Source organism: Belonocnema kinseyi, chromosome 3, assembly GCF_010883055.1.
Source record: "Belonocnema kinseyi isolate 2016_QV_RU_SX_M_011 chromosome 3, B_treatae_v1, whole genome shotgun sequence".
NCBI lineage: Eukaryota > Metazoa > Arthropoda > Insecta > Hymenoptera > Cynipidae > Belonocnema > Belonocnema kinseyi.
Window position 1 is genome coordinate 84,847,744 of NC_046659.1, and position 14,042 is coordinate 84,861,785.

The window sequence follows — 14,042 nt, forward strand, 5'->3', positions numbered from 1 at the left end:
TTTAAAGTATTTCCAAAAATATAAAATTTACAAAACTTTTGCACAGAATTTATAAGGAAAACATTTATTTTTCGACGTCTTCGCGAATATTTGAAGTTTATGTTCATAATGTTTGTTTAAAAATAAAATAAAAATGTTTGATTTTCATAGGATTTGAATACAATAAGAACTTTCCCATTTTGTGTACCGTTACTAGTATCAACTTAATTGATAATCATCATAAATTATTATTTGAATTAGGAAAAATAAATTAGGAAAAAATTAAAATTTTGTATAAGTATTTATTTGATAAAAGTTTTCGAACATTTAAGTTCAAGCTAAAATTAGATGCTCAGGTGTGAGAAGAAGGAAATCAGTATTATCAGTTTGTTTTTGAAGTTATATAAATATAATTTTCATAAAAATCTTAAGAAAATTCAAAAAGATTTTAGGAGTTTTCAAATGCGTCAAAAAATAACGTAGAAAATTTAGTTTTTTCAGGATTTTACAAAATATTAGTAAACATTCGTATCAATTTAGATGATATTTAGAACTTTTAGAAGTTTAGAAGAAATTTTTTTTAAATTTTGACAAATTTTCGTAAATCTCTTCATATTTAAAGATATTTTTAATCACTTCGAAACTTCTAAAATTCCTAAATATCTTTTAAACTGACTCGAATTTTTCAGACAAAAATTGAAAAATATTCAAAAAATTGCTTTACAATGTTACCGATTTGTTCCCATGTTTTTATAAATCTTTTTATGTGTTTTGAAATAATTATCATTTTTTTTCATTTAATTTATTGAAAACATCTTTTAAGATTGAAAAAAATGTCTTACAAACTTCCACATTTTTTTACATCTTCAGAAATCTTTTTCAATTTTATCTTAAAATTAATTGTTTTTGAAATTTTTTTTGATAAAAAATCATTTACGGTTATCCCAAGAATATTAGAAAATACATTTATTGTCGTGAAACCTTTTAAAATAAAAAAAGCTTCTTTTTCAAAATCTCCAAAACATAGATTTAGTTTGGAACTGTTTGAAATCTTTAAATATATTTTTAATATCCTAAAAACTCCTAAAATTATTTACTATATTTTAATTTTTAAACTGAATCAAATTTTTCTTACAATGTTTGAAAACACTAAAATTAAGAAAAATACCCTACTGATTTTTGTCGACATTTATTCAAATGTCTTGAAAGTTTTTCCAAAATTTCCCCTAAAATTCTTTTTTCAAAATAAAAAATCATTCAGAAATTTCCCAGGGATCTTAAGAAAATTGGGTTATCCTCTTGAAACCTTTCAAAATTCTTGAATAGCTTATTTTTAAAAAATTGTTTAAAATCAACGTTTTGATTTAAATTTGTCAAAATTAAAAAAAAAATTTAATCTCATCAATACTTCCACAATTCCTAAATATCTTTTAAACTGACTCGACTTTTTCTGGAAATTTTGAAACATATTTCAAAATTTAAAAACTGTCTTAAGATCTTACAGATTTTTTTTGAAATTCTCAGAAATGTTTTCAAGGGCTTTTAAAATAATTTTCAATTTTCCCTGGAGTCTAAAAAAATTTTTTTTCATTTCCTTGAAACCTTTAAAAATTATTAAAAGAAAGTTTACATTTTTTAAATATTTAAGTCTATATTATAAGTCTTGTGTTTGAAACTTTGTCTTATTTTTAATCTATTGAAAAATCCTAAAATTCCTAAATATCTTATAAACAGGCTAGAATTTTTCTAAAATTTTGAAAGTTTTTAAAATAATAAAAATTGCATACTGATTTTTTTCAAAATTGTTTGGAATATTTTCAAATTTTCTCCTAAAATTATTTTTTTGAAATAAAAAATTATTTAGAATTTTCACAGGAATCTTAAGAAAATTGGTATATTCTCGTGAAACCTTTAGAAATTCTCGAAAAGCTTATTTATTCAAAATCTACATTTTGTTAAAAATGTTTTGAAATCTTCATAAGTTTTAAATTATTTTGTAACCTTTTTAAAACATTTGAATCGTGACCCTTAAGCCCATAAGGTTCCATCTTGAATTTGTATTATTATTTGATTTGCATTTGTTCTGTATGTGAAGTAATGGGAAACAAATTAAAAGACTTTTAAAATTCAAGATGAACCCTATGGTACTAGGGATGCGAAATAGATTTTGTAATCTTGCAAAATTGAAAACTTTTTCTTTAAAATCTTCTAGATTTTGTTTGACTTGTTCTCAAGATATAAATAAGTTTCGAATGTTTTCAAAACCTCTAAATATCTTTTGAACAAATTTAGTTTCTCTAAAAACATTTAAAATCCTGCAAAATAAAAAAAGTCTTTAAACTGTCTTTCTTTGACATATTTTGAAACCTTCAAAACTAAAAATTTAATTTTGTAAAATTAAATTAAATCATTTAAAGTTTTCCCTGAAATCTGTTTGTTAGAACCGATCTTTTTTTTTTTTACCAGTACCGACAATTGATTTTACCTGTGCTGGTAGAAAAAATTTTGAAACAGAATTTTTTCGTATTTCCAAATATTAAAAAGAAATTAGGTTCATAAAAATCTTTAAAAAAATTTTATTATGAAACGAAAAAGTAATCCGGGTAGAATACAACAATTTAGGGGCGACCACCCTACAATAGATAATCATTAATTATAAGTAGAAATATAAGTTAAATAAACAATTTCATTAAATTACTGATTATCATAAATATACAAATTTAAATACTCAAACTTAAAAACTTAATTTTGTTTTAATTTAAATAAAAAAACCACTCAGAAAGCCCTAACTCCCATTACCTTCTGCATAAAGTACAGAAGGCGAACGATCCTCGAGTACTGGAGAGTTCGAACAAGTCGATTTCTCCAACAACCTCTCACGCTCAAGAAGAAGAGCTACGACTCATCATCGTGGCTGCACCGACTCTATTGTTGAATAGAGAGGATGTGAAGATATACTACAGAAATGATCCTGTGAAGTATGATCTTGACAAATCTGTCGCTCTTCTCTCCCTTTAAACATTTTCAGATATATTTCACTTTTAGGACAGAAAAATTGCTGGCCCTCTGTTGTAATTTGGTTTAAGCTCTTTTCACCATGAACAACCTAAACAACGTTAAAACTATTTTTAAAGAACTGTATAACAGTCATTTAAATTAATTCTTTATCGTTAGCAACTCGAAATCACTCTAAACTTTCAAAATATCCAAAAATGAAGCCCTGACCAAAAGGAAACGAAGTTTGTAGAAAATAGCCTCGAGAAATATCAAAATTCAAAATTCGGTTTTAGGCGGAAATCGATCCGAGCGCCAACTACTGGTTAGTATAAATAACTTGATTAACACGTAAAGAAAAAGATTTATTGAGCCTGGAGCGCTTAAAGATTTTCCAGATAATATAAATATATTTAAGATAATATAAATATATTTAATAAATTAACCAAATTTTCGAATTAATGAGAAGATAATTAATTTTAATATTAGCAAATAAAACTTGATAGAAAAAGCCGTTGAAAGGGCGCCGCCTGGTCCTTCCGAGAGGAAGTTGAGTTTCCCATCTATACAACTTTACTTTGTGGCAGTGTGTCATGGAGTTGAAGAGATGAAAGTCTATTTGTAGTGATTCAAAAAAGCATTTTTTAACACTTCCAGTCCACTACCAATTATCAACAGACAAGGTAATTAGTTTTAGATATCTGTCAAGCAACCCTCGAGAAAGTTTCGTTTTTCAAAAACAATTTTTTACTTTTCGCTGGAAATGTTTACATGCCGCGTACAAACTTTTCTCCAATCATGGACATAAGATGGGATGCTTTATCTTTTGTAGATTCTCTTTCTGCTATAATCCAATTTTTAAAGGGTTTTCCTCTCACTTTCATAATCTTTTTATGACTGTAATTTTTTTTACTTAAGATGTTCATTTGTAGAAAATTGGAGGTTGTTTTTCAAATAGCTGCATGTCCTTGCTTGTTATATAGTTATATTGCCATTTATTTTTGTACTACTTATAAACAAATGTTAATTCAACTCAAGGACGATTTTTTATCTTTATTAGATTCACATTTTTTAGAGTATTAAAGAATTATATTTGAGAATTGTTAGGCTTTGCGTTCAAGAACGATCATTGAGTGTGTTTATTCCGTTTGTTTGATCTATTTTTCGTGTTGAAAGAAGCTGTTTACCGAGATTTTTGTTTGTTTTAATGTTTGTAGGTTAATCAGATTGTATATTAATGTAATTATTATTTTCTAAATGCAATCAGCTTGTTGGAAGATCGTATATAACGCAATCTTACGCAGTTACTACGGAGGCAGGTCCATTTGCATCTCATTTGTATAATTTTGTACTATATTAGAGAAATACGAGTGAAAAATTAAAAGATTGGACGAGTAGAAGGACTCTCGCGTGTTATCGATTGTTGTACAAAGATAATTTAATGTAGGCTTCTTTATTTTCTGAGAGTATGTCACAGGATGGTAAAATCAATATTATAGCGTAGCTTTCAATGTCAACGTTTTTTGGAGCAGTATAACTTGGATATGACAAATGATTATATTTAGGTCATGACCTAAATTTGATTCGTCTTTCTCAACTTCATGAGTATCGACGAGCAACTCCTTTAGTTTATAAACTAACATTTATTCGATTCTTTCGCAATAAAAGTTCTGATGTGTATTTTAATTAAGTTTATATACACTAGAATTTGAAACTGAATAGATAGTTACTTATAATTAAAAACACTCTTTTAATTGATTAGGATTAAAGTATTTTGTTCTTAATATGATTAATTTTTTTCTGTTTCATATCAAGTTTAAGCTTTGAATTTGGTACAAATTTGTCTTCTCTGAATGAAATTAATTAAGGTTTTGTGTTAAATTTTTCAGGAGATAAACTCCACTCGTTAAGATGACCGATTCCAGCGATTTGGATCGGCAAATTGAGCAGTTGAAAAAATGCGAAATCATCAAAGAGGCTGAAGTGAAAGCTCTTTGTGCAAAAGCACGAGAAATCCTCATAGAAGAAAGTAATGTGCAAAGAGTCGATTCCCCAGTTACCGTAAGCAAATTTTTTAAATAACCTTTCTCAAGGTCAACTAAAAAGTAAAAAACAGGATCGCCGCATAAGACAAATTAATGAAAATTCAGGGAATTTTGTTCCCCAGGGAAAGAAGTCAGAGGGTTTGAAAAAAAATGCAAAAGTTAAGGAATTTCTGTGAGAAATACTTAAAGTAACTGAAGAATAATCAGGGCTGCCACGCATTCAACTTTGGTCGCTTCCCCTCCCTTTAAAATTTATTTTGGAGTATTTAAAAAAAAAGTTACAATTTTTAATAGTTTAAAATCATATGAAATGATTTAGGATATTTACAAAAATTCCAAGGAATTTACAAAAGATATAAAAAGTTTCCAATGATTTGAAATATTTTAGGGTTTTTAAAAATATTCTGAGGCATTTTCATGAACTTAAAACAGTGTTAAGCGATTAACAAAAAATTGCAAAGGATTTGAAAGTTTTTTGTATTTTTAAAGTTTCCAAGGAATTTTAAATAGGTTTCAATAATTTGAAGGGATCTCAAAAGATTTAAAAGATTTTAGGATATTTTGAAAAATACCCAAAAAATTCAAGAATTAAAAAAATTCCAAGGGATTCAAAACATTTCATACGATTTGAAATATTTTAAGATATTTTATCAGATTCCTATAGATTTTGAATCTTTATAAGGATTTTAAAGGGTTTGTTAGATTTTATAATAGTTTTAACATTTTCAAGAAATTTAAAGTATATTTCTATAATTTGAAGGGATTCCAAAGGATTTACAAGATTTTAGGGTATTCTTAAAAATGCCAATAAATTTTCAAGAGCTTTAAAAATTTTCAAGGAATTTAAAAACATTTTTAATGTTTCAGGTTATTTAAAAATATTCCTACAATTTTTAAAATTTTTAAATAATGTGTAAGGATTTTATAATATTTTTTAAAATTTATGTAATTTTTAATAGATTTCAATAATTTGAAGCGATTCTAAAGGATTTCAAAGATTTTAGAGTATTTTTAAAAACGTCAACAAATTTTCAAGAGTTTAAAAAAATTACAAAAAATTTAAAACGATTTGAAATATTTTAAGGTAGTTTAAAAGATTCCTATAGTTTTTAAAAATTTAAAATAATTTGTAAGGATTTTCTAATATTTTTAAAAATTCCATTTAGTTTCTAATAGATTTCAATAATTTGAAGGAATCCCAAAGGATTTAAAAGGTTTTAGGATATTTTGAAAAATAACAAAAAAAAATTCAAGAATTAAAAAAAATTTTGAAGGGATTTCAAAATATTTTATACGATTTGAAATATTTTAAAGTAGTTTATCAGATTCTTATAAATTTTAAAACTTTAAAATAATTTGTAAGGATTCGGAAGGATTTTATAATATTGTTTTAAATTCCATGTAATTCTTAATAGATTTCAATAATTTGAAGGGATTCTAAAGGCTTTTAAAGATTTTAGGATATTTTGAAAAACACCAAAAAAATTGCAAGGGATTTCGAAACATTTCATACGATTTGAAATATTTTAAGGTAGTTTATCAGACTCCTTTAGATTTTATAATAATTTAAAATTTTTCAAGGAATTTTAAATAGATTTCTATAATTTAAAGGGGCATTTTTTAAAATGCCAACAAATTTTCAAGAAATTTACAAACATTTTTAATCTTTTAGATTATTTACAAATATTCCTATAATTTTTAAAACTTTAAAATCAAATGAAAGGATTTATGATATTTAAAAAAATTCCAAGGAATTTTGAAAAGATATAAAAAGTTTCAAATGATTTGAAATATTTTAGGATATTTTAAAATATTCTGAGGCATTTTTAAGAACTTAAAAAGGGGTTAAGCGATTAAAAAAAAATTGCAAAGAATTTGCAAATTTTTTGTATTTTTAAAGTTTCCAAGGAATTTTTAATAAATGTCAATAATTTGAAGAAGTTCCAAAGGATTTGAAATATTTTAGGGTATTTAAAATATTCTGGGGCATATTTAAGAATTTTAAAAAGTTTCAAAGAATTAAAAAAAATTTCAAATGTTTTAGGTTATTATAAAATAATTTGAAAAATTACATGTAATTTTTAATAGATTTCAAAAATGTAAAGGAATTCCAATGGATTTCAAAGATTTTAGGGTATTTTTAAAAATGTCAACAAATTTTCAAGAGTTTAAACAAATTTCAAGAAATTTCAAAACATTTCAAACGATGTGAAATATTTTAAGGTAGTTTAAAAGATCCCTATAGTTTTTAAAACTCAAAAATAATTTTTAAGGATTTGTAAGATGTTATAATATTTTTTTAAATTCCATTAAATTTTTTCATAGATTTCCATAATTTTAAGGGATCCCAAAGGATTTAAAAGATTTTAGGATGTTTTGAAAAACACCAAAAAAATTGCAAGGGATTTCGAAACATTTCATACGATTTGAAATATTTTAAGGTAGCTTATCAGATTCCTTTAGATTTTATAATAATTTAAAAATTTTCAAGGAATTTTAAATAGATTTCTATAATTTAAAGGGGCATTTTTTAAAATGCCAACAAATTTTCAAGAAATTTAAAAATATTTTAAATGTTTTAGGCTATTTATAAATATACCTACAATTTTTAAAAGTTTAAAATAATTCGTAAGGAACCTAAAGGATTTTATAATATTTTTTTAAATTCCATGTAATTTTTAATAGATTTCAATAATTTGAAGAAACGACTCGGAAGGATTTCAAAGTTTTTAGAGTATTTTAAAACATGCCAGCAAATTTTCTAGTTTAAACATTTTTTTAAACATTTCAAACGATTCGAAATATTTGAAGGTAGTTAAAAAAATTCCTATAGTTTTTAAAACTTTAAAATAATTTGTAAGATTTTATACTATTTTTTAAAATTTCAAGGAATTTTAAATATATTTCAATAATTTGAAGGGATTCCAAAGGATTTTAGGGTATTTTTAAAAGTTCCAAGAAATTTTCAAGAGCTTTAAAAAATGTTAAAGTAATTGAAATATTTTACGGTATCTAAAAAGATTTTCAGACATTTTCATGAGCTTTGAAAGGTGCCTAGGTATTTGAAATATTTTACGGTATTTGAAAAGATTCTAAGAAAATTTCAAGAACTTAGAAAAGTTTCAAAGCGATTAAAAAAATTGCAAAGAATTAAAAATATTTGAGAGTACTTTAAAAGATTTTAGGGTATACGAAATTTAGTATAGGTCTGTAATGATGTTCCTATAATGAATTTTTTATAATTTTTTTTGCGATTCTTTAAAAAGTATAGAAACGATTAATGTTAAAATATTGAAAGAGTTGATGCAAAAAGTTGAGAAAGCAGAAACATTTGATATTTTTAGTTATTTAACGTAGGGTTTCGACCAATTTTAAGCAATTTCGATAGATTTCAAGCAATTTCGACAGATTTTAAGTGATTTCGTCAAATTTCATAAAAATGTCACGACATTTAAAAAATTTACAAACATATCAGGAAGTTTAAAGGACTTTAAAGGTTTCAACAAATTTCGAAGGACTTCCACTGCTTTTAAGGCTTTTAAAAGGATTTTTCATAACGTTTTATTTACGAGAATTTTAAAGAATAAATTTAATTCCAATTATATTCAAGGGCTTTCAAATTATTTTAATTTTTTAAACGGATTTTTACGATCAACAAAGATTTCAAGGGATTTCAAAGAAATTTGTAAAGTGTCCAATGATTTAAAAGGATTTAAGGAGAACTTCGGAAAATAAATTCATGTAATTCCAAAGGATTCTTAGCGACTCTACAGATTTCAGAAAATTTTAAATTATTTTGAAGAATTTCACAAGATTTAAAGAATTTTATTAAATTTCCCATTATTTCAAGGGATTTTCACAGATTCCTAGGGATTTTGACGTTTCTTGTAGATAATTTTAATGAATAAGTTTAAGGGATTTCAAACATTCTTCTTATTGATTTCAATTACATTTTAAGTGATTTTAAAGATAGCAAAGGAATTCACAGCTCTTTACTGTGAATAACGTTTATTTGTGCAGAATTGGTATTTTTGTGGAGCTGTAGTTTCCCTAATTTCTAAATAAATTCTTTAGATATTTTTGTATTATTTATTTCAATTTTTCCATATAACGGTTTTCCATAATGAATTTCTTATAATCCATGGAATAGTATGCAATCTTACGCAATCTTGATATCGAACGCACACAAAAATCCGAATAATTAACCCCTCGGTCAAAAGTGTCAGGAGATTTCGGAAATTTTCAAAGGATTTGAAATAGTATTTTAAGTATTTTAAAATATTTTAAGAAATGTTTAATATATTTTCATAATTTGAAGGGATTCTAAAAGATTTGAAATATTGTAAGGCATTTTAAAAGATTCCAATTAATTTTCAAAAGCTTTATAAAGCTTCAGGGGATATGGAAAGATTTCATAGGTTTTTTAATATTTTAGGGAATTTTTGAAGATTCTACACAATTTTGTATCGACTTCAATAATTTGAAATTATTTTAAAGGATTTAAAATATTTTATAATTTTTTTATTATTTATATTGATTAATTATTTAATAATTTGTGAATGGAATCCAAAGGATTTGAAATATTCTAGAGCATTTAAGAATATTCCAATGCATTTTCAAAATATTACAAAATTGCCAATGGATTTGAAATTTTTTTTGTGATTTTAAGCAATTTGAAAAAATGTTCATTTTCCTAGAATTTTTAAGGACGTGGAAAGGTTATATAACGATTTAAGGATCTTACGGGATTTAAAAATTGCTTAAGATATTTTAATAAATTTTTCGAATTTCAGGAAGTTTCAGATTTCAAAGAATTTTATAATATTTAAATGGATTTTAAAAGAATGTATCCACAAGGAGTGAGGGATTTCGCAACGTTTCAAATATGAAAATATTTTTTGCAATTAATTTGAAATTTAAGTCTTTTAAATTCAAGTGAATTCTTAGGCATTTTATCAAATTCTTTTGAATTTTGTTGCACGGTTCTAAACTCATTTCAAACTTATTAAATTCAATCAATTTGATCAATTTTTTTTCTCATTATTCTTGAATTTTTATGAATTTGTCAAATTCTTCTAATTTCTCTTAAGTTTTTTTTAATTCACTCTCGTTTTAGTAAAAACAATGGAACTTTTTGGAATTTTTCCAATTCATTAACATTTTTTTGAATTTAACTTGAACTGTTTTAAAGTTGTATGGATCGAATTCTTTTTGAATTATTTTAAATGTAAAAGAACATTAGTTACATTATTAATGCACATTAGTCACTTTTATTTATTTGTTGGGTTTCTACAGGTCACTTTTTCATTTTTATTCAATTTCTAAAATATTCTATATTACAAATGTCACAAGATTAGAATTTTGTTTTTTAAATATTAGGGGCATTCCATTTAAAAAGGAAAAAAGTGGATAATATATTTTCTTTCTTTTTTGATATTGCATAGTGTTTGGGGTACTAAAAAATGTATTTAGAGGGTTTTGCAAAGTTTTCAATATTTTGGCAGATATTGTTAATTAAAAACTGAACCATATTCTAACAATTTTTATCTCTTCTGTTGTCTTATTAATCGGACGAAAAAATACTTCTATACAAATGTGCGCAGAAAATGATGAAATTAATGAAAATTAAAAAAATGCGTTGAAACATAATTTCTATTTGCTTATTTAATAAACAATTTTTTATCATAACTTTTTTTAAACGCGGAACTATTTGTAATTGCTCAAAAATGTTTTAAATCAGGGAACATTGTTTTTAGTCATGCTTACTTATATTGTTGAACAAATATAAAAAAATCGTTGATTTGTTTATAACGAATTAATGAGAAAAAATTCTTTCTTGAAGATTAACAAGATTCAGATATTTTATTCAATGCTATTTTAATCGCAATGTATGTAAAAGTAACATTTAATTATGTCTGGTTACATTTGAATTATTTTTGAACATTATTATCCAATTTAATAAACAAATTAACATTTTAGCTTTCGGGCCTTCATGGAATGAGCTAAACATCACTTTTTATTGACAATTTTCGACATTACTTTATTCTCCGGTAAAAATGTTTAATGTTTGAGACACGTTTTATAAATAAATTAAAATTTTAGCCGTGTTAGCATATATTTCGTTAAAAAAGAAAGTTTTATGCATTAAAAAGTAGCAACATCTTTAATGTGTTTATAAAATTATTTAAATAAAAAAATGTTTACCTTCTGGGTAAATTATTCACGCAGTAAATCATTGTGTAGATACTGATATTTAAGATAGTTGTGAGACAAAATTCTGTATGCTAAAAAATGGCTAAATTGTGCATTTGTTCATTAAATTTTTTTAAACAATTAACCATTTTTACCGAAAAAAATAAAGTGATGTCGGAAATAGCGACTGAAAAATCATTTTCATTTAATTCCATGTTGAACCAAAAGGATATCTATTCAATAATAGCTAAAAAGTGAATTAGCTTACAAGAAATAAATCATTTTTTGTATTTTCTCACCAATATAAGCCAGTTTTGAGAAATACTTTAGGTTTTTTTTTTAATTATCAAAAAGCACGTTTTTGCTACTTCGTGGTTAACGTAAGCGCAGTTGAAAGATAAGCACTATCTGCTTACATTTTTATATAAGTATTTTACACGTCCAATCGATAATATAAAAGATGAAAATGATTCAAATCTTATCCAATTTTCAATTAATAACATCTGACAAAATATTGAGAATTTTGCAGAACCCTCCAACTATCTTATTGAGTGCCTTAAACACTATCTATCATAAATTAACAAAAAAGAAAGGAAAACGTTGATACATTTTTTCCTTTTCAAATGGAATGTCCCATTAAATGGCGAGGGAAAATGAAAAACTACATGGGGAGAAATTTTTGGAGATTAATTTACGGAACTACTTCTTGATTTTATTACGCTTTGGCGCGCTTCCGTGAATTAATCTCTTTGAAATTTCTCTCCGTGTAGTCAGGGAAGAGAAATCAGGGGATTCTGAAAATGAATTATTGTGGCCACCCTGAAAAAAATTATTTGAGGTATTGATCGAGCCCGGAACCAGGGAAGAACAGAAATTATACTCTCTTGAGATAAAATAATTCAATACCCGGGATTTTGAGTAATAATTTTATTTTTTACAGGTATGTGGTGATATTCATGGTCAGTTTTATGACCTGAAAGAACTTTTTAAAGTTGGAGGCGATGTACCAGAAACGAATTACCTCTTTATGGGAGATTTCGTCGACAGAGGTTTCTACAGTGTCGAAACGTTTTTGCTCCTTCTGGCTCTGAAGGTAATAAAATATATTCATCAAAAATATTATTTTAAATGTCAGGGTTAACAGTCACCCTCCTTTTTTCCTCTTTTATCCTATTTTTAGGAAAATCCGCTATAATCTCTATATTGAAGAATTTTGTCTATTTTGCCCCCTTTACCCTTTTTTAAACTGCAATTAATTATGCAACTACTATAAAAAAGAACTCACGGCCATTAATAAAGAAATCATGAGTAGCTTAGGAAAATTGATTTAAGAGTGTCACGAAAAAAATATCTTACACGTAATTGAGATACATTTGCTTTTATAAAATTTAATTTATAAATAAAATTTTGTCTTATTTTCTGGTCTAAAAATAGTTTTGACAATCTCGCAATTACTGTTGTTGAATAATATGTGCTTGACTTTTCTTCACAAAAATTTTCTTTATATTTAAGATTAAAAATTTGAAATTATGTTAACATATAATCTTTTTTCTTTTACATATAATTATTTTTTTCTGTTTTTCGCTTAAAATTAGCATTAAAAAAAAATATATTTTATTATAAGATCAGAAAGTATGGAAATAGTCTTAATTTTCTTACACACAATTTAGCTTTTATTAGTGGCATTTCGCCAGAAATTGAAATTTTGAAACAAATATCATTAGGTTTTAAAGTTTATAATTATTAAACAATTTTAGGTTACTTTAGCGTTTTATACCAAAAAATGGTATTATAAAACAAAAAATTTTAAAGTTCGAACAAGATTTTTGAACAACTTCTGGTTATATGAACGTTAATTACGAGAAAAAGATTCATTCATAAGTTGAATATTTTAGTTAATTTGTTGCCTTATATCGAAAGTTGGTATTTTCAAAGAAAAATCGTTACATTTAATCAAAATAAAGAATCTTTTTACAATCTTGGATTATGTTAGGGTTTTCCGTCGGAGATTGATATTTTTAATTTAAAAAAATTATGTTTCAAGCACTTCGAAGAAAGTTCACCATTATTTAACAATTTTTGGCTATGTTGGTGTTTTACACCGGAAATCGGTATTTTTAGTAAGATTTCAAAGAAGACTGATCATTTTTGTACAATTGAACGTTAAGCTCCCGGGTTTTACCGAAAATATAAGCTAAAGATAGGGTTTAAAGACGATTTACAATTTTTGACCAATTTATAGGCTTATATTAACGTTTTTTTAAAGCGGAAATCGGTTATTTTATGGAAAAATGATTATATTTCAAAGAAGATTTATAATATTTTAACAATCTTTGATTATTATTTTTCATCGCTAATTGGCATTTTTAATTTAAAAAATTATATTGTAAACACTTCAAAGAAGCTTCACAGTTTTTAAACAATTTTGGGTTATGTTGGCGTTTTGTTTTTTGGTTTAGAGAATACTTACAGTATTTAGACAATAATAGGATATGTTAGCGTTTTTTGTCGGAAATTTGTTATTTTAAATAAGAATAATCAAAGTTCAAAGGCGATTTAGAATTTGGAAAAAGCTTTTGTTATGTTGGTTTTTTCGTCAAAAATTGATATTTTTAATTTGAGGTCATAACATTTTTCATATTATCATTATTATTCAGAATTTAGGATATTTAAATAGGAAAACAATCCTTGTAAAATCCCTTTTTAACGTCCAATAATCAAATTGAAAAGAATTCCTGAAAATAAAATCAAGAATGTAACGATCAAATTTGGACAATCACCTTCTTATTTCTTTCGTCCTATTTATTCCCACCGTTATCAAAACCCAATAAA

The 14,042-nt window shown here is 25.1% G+C and overlaps 1 protein-coding gene and 1 further gene across 1 annotated transcript in view; one reads left to right on the plus strand and one right to left on the minus strand.

The window, feature by feature from the left end:
• Positions 1-2,749: 2,749 nt before the first annotated feature.
• On the minus strand, positions 2,750-2,967 carry LOC117170438.
• A 580-nt stretch (positions 2,968-3,547) lies between these two features.
• Positions 3,548-14,042, plus strand: part of LOC117169217 (serine/threonine-protein phosphatase 4 catalytic subunit) — a 22,624-nt gene continuing 12,129 nt past the window's right edge. The window contains exons 1-3 of the mRNA XM_033355473.1: positions 3,548-3,656; positions 4,863-5,034; positions 12,151-12,303. Coding sequence (XP_033211364.1) covers positions 4,885-5,034; positions 12,151-12,303 — 303 coding nt within the window. The 5' untranslated portion in view covers positions 3,548-3,656; positions 4,863-4,884. The remainder of the gene's footprint in view (positions 3,657-4,862; positions 5,035-12,150; positions 12,304-14,042) is intronic.